Source organism: Trachypithecus francoisi, unplaced genomic scaffold, assembly GCF_009764315.1.
Source record: "Trachypithecus francoisi isolate TF-2019V2 unplaced genomic scaffold, Tfra_2.0 Lachesis_group1, whole genome shotgun sequence".
In the NCBI taxonomy this organism is placed as follows: domain Eukaryota; kingdom Metazoa; phylum Chordata; class Mammalia; order Primates; family Cercopithecidae; genus Trachypithecus; species Trachypithecus francoisi.
In genome coordinates, this window is record NW_022681454.1 from 159,134,180 (window position 1) to 159,149,162 (window position 14,983).

General features: G+C 38.7%; 1 protein-coding gene across 1 annotated transcript in view; it reads left to right on the forward strand.

The window, feature by feature from the left end:
- CPE (carboxypeptidase E) overlaps positions 1 to 14,327 on the forward strand; it is a 122,057-nt gene extending 107,730 nt beyond the window's left edge. Inside the window, exons 5-9 of the mRNA XM_033215620.1 lie at positions 397 to 579; positions 3,418 to 3,557; positions 8,902 to 9,001; positions 11,262 to 11,380; positions 13,520 to 14,327. Of these exons, the coding sequence (XP_033071511.1) occupies positions 397 to 579; positions 3,418 to 3,557; positions 8,902 to 9,001; positions 11,262 to 11,380; positions 13,520 to 13,618 (641 nt within the window). The 3' untranslated portion in view covers positions 13,619 to 14,327. The remainder of the gene's footprint in view (positions 1 to 396; positions 580 to 3,417; positions 3,558 to 8,901; positions 9,002 to 11,261; positions 11,381 to 13,519) is intronic.
- The last annotated feature ends 656 nt before the right edge of the window (positions 14,328 to 14,983 follow it).

Here is a 14,983-nt window from a genome sequence, read left to right on the forward strand (position 1 = left end):
GATATTGAATGGTATATATGAGAATGATTCATAGTGGGTATGAGATTAGTATAGGTACATTTTTTAAATTAATGATTTTAACAATAAAAATCTTCCTCCTATTCTCCCAGGCCTAGTTTCCTATGACTTTATTACCTTTCCTTGCAAAGCTTTCAACTCATAAGTAGAATGTACATTCTACCCAGTTTCTACTTTGTAGTATTAGGAATGGAAGTTTTGTAACTTAAAAACTAAGTGTAATTATTTAGTATTTAAACTTTTACCTCCTTCCCATGGTTATGTAGCTAAAAAAATACATCAACAATACAATTACTCAACACTGAATTACTCTTTAGAAAACATGCAGTGCTGCTTGGTCTGTGTCTGTTTCTTTAATCTTGTGGATTTGTTTTCTAGGTAGTGCTCATGAATACAGCTCCTCCCCAGATGACGCCATTTTCCAAAGCTTGGCCCGGGCATACTCTTCTTTCAACCCAGCCATGTCTAACCCCAATCGGCCACCATGTCGCAAGAATGATGATGACAGCAGCTTTGTAGATGGAACCACCAACGGTGGTGCTTGGTACAGTGTACCTGGAGGTGAGTTTCCGTTGTGCTGTCTGATTATGTGATTGTAGCTTATTTACAATGACCGTTTAGGTTTAGGTTTAGAGAGTGATTTAGATTTAGAGAATCTTCTACCGTCCTCCATCATTAAAAAGTAGACTGAATCTGTAGTTCTTCCATTAAAGTTAACTTTTTGCATGAATGATTACTATGTATAATTTTGTTTTTGTGGATTTTAAAAATTGTGATGCTAATTGAAGAAACACAGGAAATGAATTGAAGACATTCGCTGGGAAAATAATAAATTGAATATTGTTAACTACGCTACTTTTCAAGTTCAAGCTTTAGGGAATGAGATGGCATCCTTAGTATATGCCAGTCATGCTCGTTCACTGTAGGTAAATATACATTTTAGAGGGCTTGCTTTGGCTTTTAGCATAATCTGGTGCACAGTACTTTTTTATTAAATGATGGGATAATGGGGAGTATTTGACATGGAATATTTAGTTTATATTCACTACTCTAATAATCCCTATGAGATCAGGTAGCTTTTCGCTGTTTAGTTTGGAAAGGAAGCAGTTGCCATGTGGGACAGTAGCTGGGGGAAGCCCCTTCCTGGGTAGCCAAGGCAGCTGTCTTGGCTTCCTTGTCCCAAGGCGGACTTTACAGAGCTCTTATTTTCACTAACACTCAAGGATGAAGATTGAAATGTGAAGATATCTATATATATTTTTACTTTTCTCTTTGCCTGAGAAAAATTTTCTATGGCCCACCTGGAAGAAGAAAATGTATTAGGGTAATAAGCAGCATTAGCTAATTGTAGAGTATTGGTGTGTTTAATATGCTTAATTTTGTTGAATTATGTGCTGAGAAAAATGTTCTTTCTGATTTTTTTCTTTCTGATACATGTTAATTCTGTTTTTATTTATATTTTGCATTTTATCCAGATCAGACTTAGTACTCTTTCCCCCAATAGCTTCAGAAATATGATCTATGTCAAATTTAGGATTTAGAGTGTGTCAAGTACATCAGATGGGAAGTAATTTTATACTTTATTTTTTACAAAAACTTTAATGATTCCTTGGAATTCCTTTTTGAACAAATAGTATATTGTCAACAAAATATAAAGTAATCTGTATCAGTAAAATACTAATAATAACATTATTAATGATAATAATAATATTAGTTAACGATTATGTCTCATTTAGCTAAACAGTCAAAGGAAGCTCCGTTAGTCTTCAGTTCTGTATATAGTGAATAACATTCATGTCTTAGGTCAGGTTTTCTAGAAGCAGAGCCTGAGACAGGGATTTGGATGCTTGTAATTTATCAAGGGAGCACTTTTTAGGAAACACCCTGTAGGGAAGAGAGGGAAGCAGAGCAAGGAAGGGGATAGAGCTAAACAGGGGTGTGGTCTCAGGCAAAGTCCAGCCTTGGCCTGAGCCACTGGAAGAAGCCTGGAGCATAAATTAGGGGAAGGTTTTTCTCCCCTTGAGGGAAAGGGATGAGCCTTTGGTGGCTCTATATTGGTCAGCCACTGGTTGTGGGGTGCTAGAAGGAATTGCGGGGAGAGATAGGAGGAAGTAACTCCGAAGCCAGGTGGAGATTCCGGCTCCCACCAGCAATTCTCTGGAAAAGGGCTGGGGGATAGCTGTGAGCTCTAACAGCCAACACCTGTAGCAGTTTGGTTCTGGATGCTCTGGCTCCGTAAAAGCAATCTGGTGGACACTAACAGCATCCACTACTAATTTCAGTCAGATTTAAATTAGAATTGTTCTGGATGCAGAATATTCTCTTTGGTGCTATTTGAAGTATTGTTATCATTATATCTTGTATGTAGTAGATACTCAGGGATTGTTGAATTAATATATAGTGTGAAAGGAAATTAAATTCTGGGACCCCAAACTCATTTAGCTAAAGGGAAAAGTCAAGCTGGGAACTGGGTCACACAAACCTGCCACCCTGTTTTGGTTCCTAAATAAGATAACTACAAGATGAAAGGCTACACGCCTCCCTCATATTTTGCCCACAAGGAAATTCCTGGTGAGCTGTTAAAACGTCACCTTGGCCATGTAAATTGATAGCTTATCTTTACAGGTACAGTCACCCCAGCCCGCCAGACACAAATGCGTATCCGATTGCTCCCCTATGCCATTTTGTCTGTGTTATCTTATGTAAAATGCACATTCCCCACATTTTTCCTCTACCCCCTTTTGTTTATGTGAAAACTGTGTGCTTATCAATATCCCACCCTCTCACCTTTAAATTTGGGGTCCTCAAAGTCATCTTCGGAGAAAGGCATAGACCTGTCTCTGGGGCGCATCCTTAACTTTGGCAAAGAAATCCCCTAAAACAATTGAGACTTGTCTCATCATTTTTCTTGATTGACAGTAGTATATTGCCAAGACTCCCAATCCCTCAGGAATACACTATGATACTGATTGGGCTTAAGGAACAATATAGTATGACAGATCATGTCACATGAAGCTCCAAGTTCTTCTCCAGTAGAAAGGTAGACTTAGAGGGATGTGCATTTCTTTAACAGATCAGTAGGGATGAAGTCTTTTACCCTGTTGTCTTCTCCAAAGCCCATTCCAGCAGTGTGGAGGGTGGGTGATGTCCACATTAGCACTCTGAAGCAGCAAGTGCTTTTGCTTAGGAACCTGAGAGTTTGTGCTTTTAAGGTCCAACAAGCCCCCACCTCTGTTGTTCAATCCCTTACAGCAGATGATTCCCGTTAAGGTTTCCCACAGGCTCCCCAAATGCCCTGGTTTGTGTACCTTTTACTTGGTTTTTGATTCAGAAGACTAGCCTGTGTAGAGTTTTAGGCTCCTTGTGCATATTTTGACTTTCCATTTGGCGTTTTGGCAGGGATGCAAGACTTCAATTACCTTAGCAGCAACTGTTTTGAGATCACCGTGGAGCTTAGCTGTGAGAAGTTTCCACCTGAAGAGACTCTGAAGACCTACTGGGAGGATAACAAAAATTCCCTCATTAGCTACCTTGAGCAGGTAAACACAGTCGCCAGCATAAAATGCAAGGTTTAGAAGCATTCAAACCTGGCATACAATGGTCTTGTAAGAGGAGTCTAGGGGAATCCATCTGGTGCAGAATGAGGACACCATATTTGGAAGGCAGGTGTCAGCAGTGGTTCAGTTAGGCTTTTATTTGTCATAGGTTTTGTGGCTTGTGACTATTCACCAAGAACTGACTAAACTGGAGAGTATAGAGAAAAGATATAGAATCTTGTTTTTGTTTGTATTATTCTAAGCAAGGGCAATCCTAGGACTCCACCCTGATCACCGTGAGGCATCCCAGGCAGAGTCAGAACAAAAGTAAGGCAAGTGAGGCACTTAGAATGGAAAATTTAAGGAGGATTTTAATCTTAGGGACATGCAAGTACAGGAGCAGCACTTGAGAGTGAGTGTCTCCTTAAGTTTTGAGCTGTACAGGCATCATCTTTCTCACCCTGGACTCAACTGTATCACAGGTAATAATAATAATAATGAGTTATGTTTATTGGTCATTTACTATTTCCCAGGCATTATACTAAATGCCTTTTAGTAATAATTAGTGCATTTAATCCCCACAACAACCTTATGAGGGAAGTTATCATCATCATCATCACCATCATTATAATTATCACGAAATTAAAGATGAAGAATCAGAGGCACAGAGACACAGAGAGGCTAGACAGCTCACCTGAAGTTCTCAGGGATTTAATTGTAAAGCTAGAATCTGAATCCAGGCTGTCTATTTCCAGAATCACCATGCCATACTGACTTTCAGAACAGAAGCCTGGATCTTTACCAGAGAGCCATTTATGTAGCCATTCCAATGGGATCCATATAGAATTTGGGGGATCTCACCATCTGCCAGAATAAAATCCTTCACCTACTCAGGCCAGTCCCCTGCCAACCCCACCCCCTGCATAGTATGTAGACACTGGCACCAGGGGCAGTGGCAGTGGCAAGATCTAAAGACTTCATTCTTGCAGTGCTTTGCCAGTCTTCAAATTTTATTCTGAATGTGGCCATTTATGCCTAAAGTCAAGTAGAGTGATGTTAGTTTCATGTGCCAACAAATAGTCCAGACCGATCTGTTAAACTAATGTGACATAAACAAATGCTGTTAAATAAACATTTAAGTATTTATATGTATATATGTACATATAAACATATATATATATATATAAAATCAACACTTTTAAAAAAGTAAAACCAGGAGTTGAATCCAGTTTCTTTCTCCACCATTGCAAGACCCTGTTGCAGTGGTCCCTATATCTTGCTATGGCCTCCTTTGAATAAAGGCTGCTCTACCAAAAAAACAAAGAAACAAACAAACAAAGAAGCAAAATCAGCATGGGAATTCTTTTACACATGTCAAAGATCCATAGACTGTCATACCTTACCAGGGACTATCATGGAATCCATCCACTGATGTCAGATGGTGATTCAAGAACACTCATTCCACAGGATTCTTTTTCAATCAATGGATTCCTGCTGCATGTTAGCTTAAAAAGGTATTTTCCAACACAAAAACTAGGGATAAGTAGTCCACAATGACTCTAGAACAACTGTGGTGGGAACCCCTACAGAACGTCTCCACGGAGGAGAGCTGTATTTGGATGGATCTTCTAAGAGCAAAGTTAACTGAAAAGTATGTTTTTGGATAGGGGAAGTAAGATGGGACTGACTGGGGTGTTCTCCACTTAGATATCAAATACAGTGCTTTTTATTTTAATAAATATTTAATGATATTTAAATTTTTAATAATATTTGTATTTATACTCCTTAATACAGTGCTTTTAATTTTACGTATATATTTTTTCAACAAAAGTGTATTGACTAGTTTCACATCCCAGGCATTCTGTGAGGCACTGGGGATAGTGACCATCCTCAGGAAGGCTTCACACGAGTGCTGTCAGAAACAAGAATACCTAATCACAAGAGAGGAGGAGAGCTGGCTGAGAAACAAAAAAAGCTTAGCTACAAGGAGCAATGGCAGTACACAGAAGGGGACCTAACCCAATCATGGAAGTTTGGAAAAGGCTTCCTGGAGCTGTGCTATAAGATTTACTAAAGTTGATGCCAATAAGATCATCACTCTGATCAACAATTTAGAAACATGCTTAGCTGCTGTTTAAATCATCTCTTAGTTCTTGAGAAAAAAATATAATACAAAACAAATAAAACACATCTTCTTACCATCGTGAAAAAGGAGATTTGTCATATTTATGGTGGCAGGTGGGCATGCATCCAATTCATCTGACAGTAATGTCAATTTATATATAAATAAGCTAAAAAGAAGAAGGATAAAGTTACACAATCCTATTTTATGGCACTCGGAATAAGAATTTGCTCTGTCCACAGATCCATGTGATCTACCTTGATATGGCATTGATTGTCATTATGATGCAAACTGTGTCTAAGCAGTGAGTGGTATTTATAACCAGCTCATCTAGCTTGCATCATAGAACTCTCCAGTTGAGGAAAACAAAGGCTGATGAAAAATCAGTGAGGGCTGCCAGAAGTTCTGTGTTGTAATTGTTGTCTTGACAATGGTGGTGATTAGTAATTGAACACCTGGGCCTAAAATCTAAGCTTGGACTAGTTTACAACTCATAGAAAATAGGTGATTAGGAGATCTATTTCTGTAATTGTTTGAGAGGAAATCTCTTGCAGAGTTTAAAGAGATGTTTGCAGGGACTAGAATTGTAGAGCTAATTAGACTAAAGAGTTTGCTAAGGAGAAGAGCTCCCTTCCACTCAGTAGCTTTGAAACAGTCTAATTCTCAAAATTCTCGAAGAATTTCTTAAAGAATGGTTCATGGGCACCTGCATTAGAATCATCTAGAGTTCTTATTAAAAATGCATTTCCTTTCCTACCATTAAATCACACTCTCTGCAGGGAAGAACCCAAGAATCTTCCGTTGCAGCAAGCTCTCTGCGTGACACTACGCGTGGGTTTAGGGGCTGTAAACAGTCCTAAGCAACAAATGGAGAATCTTACGGATGCTTTTTCAGCCTTCGCAGAAACTGAGAAGTCCTGGAATCTGGGGAGTGATCATCGCAGGCAGCCCAAGTGTAGTAAAACAGCTTCTTCCAGGCATGAGTGAAATTTGGACTTTCGTGATTTCTTTTGCAAAAACCATACAATCTGAATTTTCCAGTCCATTCATGGGGAGTTGACACAGTCCATACACTTCTACTGAGATTTATTACTACACTGGAATTTTTCAAACAGAAAAGTTGACATACCACAGACAGACATTTACTTCTTTAACTATTTGTTAAACTGCATACTGAGATATAAGTCTTGGATTGCAGAGGCAGAAAAAAATAAAGCCATGAATATTAACCGAATAGATTTGTGCCAAATACAGGCGAATAATATGTTCTTGTAGTGATTGATTTGCTTACTTTATAATGATGTGGAAATTAGAAACTTTCTTTAAGGCTTATAATATTGATAGTTTTAGGATTATAGTGCCTCAAGAGGAATAAAGTACTTGGGTAAATCCTCTTTTATCAGCTCGTATCTTTCTCAGTTTTATTGAATGGGGCCTCATTTTAAGAAATTTAGAGTTTGGATCTCTACATATAGCCCTTTTCTTCTTCTCTACACTTTTTCTGACTTTTCATCTTTTAACTCAGAAAGTTAAGTTTTCATGTTTCATGTTTTTCAATGGCTAAATTTCAAACTCTTCAATTTTGGTTGTCTAATTCATAAATAAGTTATGGAGAAAAGTTAGAATTGAATAAATCTTAAACTTTTAAAAAATATATTTACTCTCTTTGCTGTACTGGTTGCCAATAAAATGATCATTATTACTGACAACAGGGGTAGCCTTTTCCTATTTGCAACATTAAAAAAAATTACATGTTATTTTTATAGGGTGTGAGAGGTTTCTTTTTTAAAGAAAAATGGCACACACAAAAAATATTGCTGGTCACAAGGGACATCTTTTTGATAAAACAGTGTACCACTGCCAAATTTATTCTTTGATGACAAAAGGTTGCAGGAGACTTATCTCTCTTCTGTAGGGAAATAGTCAGATATCATAAGTAGCGAAAGACAATTTGTTTTCTATAGCCCGATTGGGTGAGGCACAACCTGAGCATTTGGGAGGTTGGTGCATAGTTTGTTAAGTAATCAAGTTTAATGAATTGCCATTTGATGTATATTCTAGATGCAGTACTTTCTTAAAGACCTGAAGTGACTCTGTCACTTCAAACACATATTGACTTAGATGAATTGTCTCTCCAAAATAAAGAGAAAAGCAGTTTTTGTAGTTTGCAGTGTATTAAATAATAGCCAGTTGATGACTACAACTTAATTTAGGGGGATTATTCTCAGTGGCAGCTCTCCCATCTTCTTCCTAATTCAACATCCTATTTTCTGTTATAAGGTTCCCTACTCTATTTTCAGCCAAAATAATGTTAATAGATTTAATGCAAAAGCAGTCACAGTATATAACTTTTTATCCAAAATGAGCTAATATTAAATGGCTTTTATTATGATATCCTTGTTAATTGACAGTAGCCATATAACAGATACATAGATGACCAAAATTAAAGGAGAGTGAGTTATGAAATACGCTAAGACTAGAACTTCACACATATTGTAGCAGGATGAGCTGAAGACAAACCCCTCAGACATGGAGTTAAAGAAGGAAGGGCTTTATTTGGCTGGGAGCATTGGCAAGACTCACGTCGCAAAAACCAAGCTCCCCGAGTAAGCAATTCCTGTCCCTCCTAAGAGCTCACAACTCTAAGGGGGTCTGTGTGAGAGGGTCGTGATCAAGTAAGCAAGCAGGGGGTACGTGACTGGGGGCTGCATGCACCGGTAATTAGAACAGAACAGAACAGGACAGGGATTTTCACAGTGCTTTTCCATACGGTGTCTGTAATGTATAGATAACATAGCCAATTAGGTCAGGGGTCGATCTTTAACTACCAGGCCCCGGGTGTGGCGCTGGGCTGTCTGCCTGTGGATTTCATTTCTGCCTTTGAATTTTTACTTCTTCTTTCTTTGGAGGCAGAAATTGGGCATAAGACAGTATGAGGGGTTGTCTCCTCCCTTAATATGACACTTTTTTATGATTTGAAAGGTACTAAAGTCTTTTTTTTTTTTGGACACAAATAAGATATTAATTTTCATTTCTCTATTTATGGAAAAGCAGAATAAAATGCACAAAAAATTCAGTGGCCTTTTGTGCATATCTTGATTCTTAAACAATGGGAATCTACGGTATTTGCTAGAAAATAAGGAGATGCTTGATATGAAACATATTTAAGGCCATTTCTATAATTTATAGGTCATATTAACTTTTGGTTGTTTTTGACCTTCACAGATACACCGAGGAGTCAAAGGATTTGTCCGAGATCTTCAAGGTAACCCAATTGCCAATGCCACCATCTCCGTGGAAGGAATAGACCACGATGTTACATCCGGTGAGTCTTTGGCACAATCTGGAGGCTCTACGTTATGTACAACAGCATAATTACTAATTATCATAATTATAAGTCTTATACTCTTCTGAGCGAAACAAATAGCTCGTATCTCTGCAGCGTTTCTGAGCTTTGATCTGGTGAAGTTTCATTTGTGGGCTCAGGTCAGGCGGAGTGGAGCCCAGGGCGGCTGCTGCGTTAGAAATCCGGTTGCAGCAGGTGGCGCCCTTTCCTCAGCTGTCTCGCCCCAGAGCTGGGAGGTGGTACCACAGGCTGCTGGTTCTTCGCGGTTCTTCAGGCAAAGGAAAAGGAGCTGATGGGGTTAAAATATCAGTGACTTTCTGGTCTGTGTTAAGAAGTGCTAACGAGCTGCTAATGGGGAGACCGAAGGAGGGAGCGGAAAGAGAAGGAAGGAAGAAAACTGCTGCGGGTTGTGTGTCTAAAAATTCTCACACAGTTTTTCATTTAATCCATAAAATAAATCCGCAGGGATTCAAGGTTAAACAAGAATTTATAGGATTGAGGTGCGATGTTAGTGACTTCTAGGTTTTGAGCTCAATTTCCATTTTCCCAGTTTGAGGAAAATGATGATTTTTCTGGCAAATCTACCTACTCCCATTAATAAACATTGATCCAGGTCATTTTAATTGTCATTTGTTGGGATCGTTTCAATAATGACAGCTTTTTCTTTTTAGTTACAAACTCTTTACAATTTTTTTTAGACCTTGTGACAATTAACCTTTAACTTATGTCTCAAACCACTCTGTATCGTCAGCTCTTTCTTAACCTTCACATTTATAGCTTGGATTAAAAAAAAAAACTTTAACATTTGTCCTCTAAAACTCCATTCATTCTTCATTTATCAACAGCCCACTAGGTGCCAACCAGTATGCCAGAACCTGTGCCAAGATGTTACCCCATGTAGCCCCTTAGCCCTTAGCTGGGAGGGTGAAACCCAGCGTTAGTATCCCTGCCTCAAGATACCTGTTAGCCCTAATGTGTCATACAAATATTTTATTTTCTCTGCATTCCATGATGTGAACTGTTTAGGAAAATCTAACTAGGGAATAAACAGGTGGAAGGAAATTAAACAGGAGGAGGGGCTCTAGAATACTCCAGCTTTTCAATGGCAAGGTGATAATAAGAAGGAACCAGCAATAGAACTGAAGGTAGAAAGAAAATGCAATGTGTTGTCCTGGAGGCCTTGAAGTGCTTCAAGAAGGAGAGAGTGAAAAAGCGTCAATTAAGATGAACCTTGAGAATGAATCCTTGGATTTAGCAGTTCAGAGGATCTTATCAAAATCTGTTCAGTGGAGTGAGTGGTGGGATCCTGATTGGACTGGGTCCGAGGGAGAATAAGAGAAGAATCATTCTGAGATTGAGACATGAACAAACCTTTCCAGAAATTTTGCTATAAAGCAAAAAAGACAATTGAGGCAATAGCTGCAAGGAGATGTGGATTTAGAGGTAGATTTGATGATATGGTGATGGGGGCTTAATTTTTTTGACTGTACCTATTTTTGCAATGAAATAAGATGTAAAGTATCAACTGGGAGGATGAACGGGATGTGTAGGGGTGTTAGGAAAAAGAAGAAGGTGTGAAGTGTCTACGAAAACCTTGCTCTTCAAAGTGTGGCCTCTGCTTGCAACCTTAGCATTGTCCTGGGGCTGGTCAGGAATGCAGAATCCGGGAGCTGGAATCAGATTTTGCATTTTACCGAGTTTCCCAGGTTTGCACCCAAGTTTGAAAATCACTGACTTAGGCAAATGGGAGATTGAATGGACTAGGGTGCCCAATGTGTTCTAAGTCTTTAGAAATCTGAATTTCTAACTAGGGCCTCAGAGATCCTACAGGGGCTACCTTTGGCCCACACTCTGTGAAGATTCTCTGACTATCAGGTCATCACCTGGCAAGAGTCAAAACATGATGGCTGCGTGTTCTGATGCCGCTGCTTGGGGACTTCATCTGTCTTTTTCCCTGTGTTGCTCCTGATGTGATTAGAAGGTCCATGATTGTACGAGGTTTATTAGACAATTTAACATTGGTATCTGTAAAGTAGCTATAAGAAATGAAGCCCGTAAAGAGAGTTTCACGCCCTATTCAATAAAATTTCATTAAATTCCCTCTATATTTACTTTAAAAATCGAGAATCAAAAAAGTTGAACTGAGCTAGACTGGGTATTCCTTAGATGGCATAATTATGCATTTTGTAATTCTGCATATGTCATGTGCTTTGTGATTTGATATTCTGCTTTCCTACAGCAAAGGATGGTGATTACTGGAGATTGCTTATACCTGGAAACTATAAACTTACAGCCTCAGCTCCAGGCTATCTGGCAATAACAAAGAAAGTGGCAGTTCCTTACAGCCCTGCTGTTGGGGTAAGTAATCATAATAATAGCCAAGGGCTATAATAATAATAAAGCATTTACCATTGTCAGGCATACTTAAGTGACTTATATTTAATCTTCATACTAGCTCTATGAGGTAGGTAGCATTGTTTTTTTTTTTTTTTTTTTTTTTTGAGGCGGAGTCTCGCTCTGTCGCCCGGGCTGGAGTGCAGTGGCCGGATCTCGGCTCACTGCAAGCTCCGCCTCCCGGGTTCACGCCATTCTCCTGCCTCAGCCTCCCAAGTAGCTGGGACTACAGGCGCCCGCCACCTCGCCCGGCTAGTTTTTTGTATTTTTAGTAGAGACGGGGTTTCACCATGTTAGCCAGGATGGTCTCGATCTCCTGACCTCGTGATCCGCCCGTCTCGGCCTCCCAAAGTGCTGGGGGTGTAGCTCAGGGTTAGAGCATTGGACTGCAGACCAAGAGGTAGGTAGCATTGTTATCTCCACTTAACAGATGAGAAAACTGAGGCTTAGCAAAGTTAATATGAAGCTCTATTACTATTTCTCAGTTTTTGAAGAGATTTACAAGAAAATGAAATAAAACTTTAAAAAATTAAATTTTTATTTGCTAACCTTGATTTCCATCTAAATGGGATTATGTTTCATTTGCCTTTTTATCTTTAGCACCTAGCACATGCCTTTCTCAATAAGTATCTGAAAAAAAATGATACATAAAAGAAAATTCTGGGTGCTAACCAAACATTTATTTAGCGTATTCTATGTGCAAGGCTCTCTGTGCTAAGTACTATCAAAAACCATATCTTATTTAAGTAGATCTCATTTGTTTGTTAGGAAGGTGATGGTGATAAGACCAAAATTTCTCTTAGAGTAGAATTTTACTACTACCTTCGTATTATATGCCTGGGACCTTGGGAATATCTGTAGGATCTCTTGAAAGTCTACAAGGCTTACTTGAAAAGAATTTATTATATTTTTGTTTATGCACCCAGAACTTGGAGTATAAATGCTTGGTTTTTGCAAACAAAATATCTTGAGTTTTTAACTGGTACATAGCTTTGATTGTGTGCATGTCTACACTGGGCTGTATATGTATTAAAATCAAGAGGTATATTTGGGTAACTGAAACCCGGAAAAAATGGCCCCGGGAACAAGTTGTAAAGGTTCAACTATTTTGATCCTTTGTCTTTCTGGCATGTGTTAGTGCAAGGATATAGTGAATGGAATCACAATCCAAAATAATCAGGCATTTAAGTGGCCAAATCAAGAAACTCGTAGTTCCATCTGGGATGGGGCCTGAGGGGATTGGGGTTGAGGGCTGCCTACTTTGAACAGCCTTTTACGGGGAGTGTGTGGCTTCTCCATAGACCTGATGAAGATTCCTATTCACAAAGAGAGTGGCTTGGACACATACTTGCTTTTGTCGGTTTCTTTAACAGATTCAAGATTCTGGAAAGCAGAACCTTGTAGTTTGGGATACCAGCATGCTGAACTGTACTCTTCCACATTCCCTCCCACATTAGGAGAAGATTCAAGGCTGACAGGAGGTGCTCACTAAATAGCCAAAGGCAGAAAATTAACTATAAGTTAATTTTTTTTCTTTTCTTTTTTTGAGACAGGGTCTCGCTCCGTCGCCCAGGCTGGAGTGCAGTGGCACGATCTTGGCTCACTGCAACCTCTGCCTCCCGGGTTCAAGAGATTCTCCTTCTTCAGCCTCCTGAGTAGCTGGGATTATAGGCTTGTCCCACCACGCCCAGCTACTTTTTGTATTTGTAGCAGAGACGAGGTTTCACCATGTTGGTCAGGCTGGCTTTGAACTCCTGACCTTGTGATCTGCCCGCCGGGACCTCCCAAAGTGCTGGGATTACAGACATGAGTCACCGCGCCCTACCAGTTACATCTTTTTATAAGGAGAAGAGGCTGGGGCAGGAATTTTGTTGAATTATATCTGTCTTCAAAGCCATTAAATCAAAGGACATTTCAAACATGAGGCTTTTGAATTTTTTCCCCCTGAAAATATCTATTATTTATCACAAGAGATTTTTATTTCAGGATTTGCTTTAATTCAGGTGACTGGATTGAGTGTATACTGAAACTGCCCTTTTTTAAATTTCAATTAAAAGGACACATGCAGTTTGATAGTAATATGCTCTTGATTTTCTCTTTTAGGTTGATTTTGAACTGGAGTCATTTTCTGAAAGGAAAGAAGAGGAGAAGGAAGAATTGATGGAATGGTGGAAAATGATGTCAGAAACTTTAAATTTTTAAAAAGGCTTCTAGCTAGCTGCTTTAAATCTATCTATATAATGTAGTATGATGTAATGTGGTCTTTTTTTTAGATTTTGTGCAGTTAATACTTAACTGATTTATTTTTTAATCATTTAAATATTAATCAACATTACTTAAAATAAATAGCCTCTTAGGTAAAAATATAAGAACTTGATATATTTCATTCTCTTATATAGTATTCATTTTCCTACCTATATGACACAAAAAATAGAGAAAAGATTTAAGTAATTTTGCCACCCTATGCTTAAATGCAATATTCCTGGTATTATCTACAATGCAGAACTTTTTGGGTAATTCTAGCTTTTAAAAATTAGTGAAGTTCTTTTACTGTAATTGGCGACAATGTCACATAATGAATGCTATTGAAAAGGTTAACAGATACAGCTCGGAGTTGTGAGCACTCTTCTGCAAGGCTTAAACAATTCCGTATAAATCGTCGTATTTTTCTTGTACTGACTAACTATAAGCATGATCTTGTTAATGCATTTTTGATGGGAAGAAAAGGTACATGTTTACAAAGAGGTTTTATGAAAAGAATAAAAATTGACTTCTTGCTTGTACATATAGGAGCAATACTATTACATTATTTAGTCCGTTAACACCGCTTAAAAGTTTAGGTTTTCTCTTGGTTGTAGAGTGGCCCAGAAATGCATTCTGAATGAATAAAGGTTAAAAAAAAAAAAAAAAATCCTCAGGGTGTGTATTTTAATTCTCTAAGATTTTTGGTCTAGCACTGTGCTCTTGTGATGAAAACATGTATCCTTTTAATAGTGGCTTCTCATGTGTTCATCCTGTACATTTTAAAACTTGTTAGGCGACTGCTGTGTGCCAAGCACTGCATAGCCTCTATGTATGTTATAGTGGCAGGCGAAAGGTTCTGATTTTGGACACAACCTTTAAATAAATAACACACAAATCAATGTTTGGACACAAACTCTGAATCAGTAACACACAGGTTAATATGTAATTATGCGTTGTGATAAGTAAAATGACAAGAAAGAGCAGGGTACAGAGAGAAAGAATGACAGAGCAACTTAAAGTAGACTGGATGAGAGGAGTCAGGGATGCATCTTAATGCACAGACCTAGAATATTGAGTGAGTTTGAGCAATGCAGAGTGTCTGAGTGTAGGGGGGTGTGTGTATGTGCATGGTGGTGGTGGTATGGTTGATCAATGCTGCAAGTGTAAGTTTTGGTTAAATTCGTGCTGTTATAATAGTAGGCCCCCACATATATCCTGGGTTAAACACAGTGGAAGTGTATGTTTTGCTCAGGTACCTATACTGGAAAGAAGACAGAAAGATGGGGTGACTTTTCTTCACACAGTCTGGGACCACATTCTGGG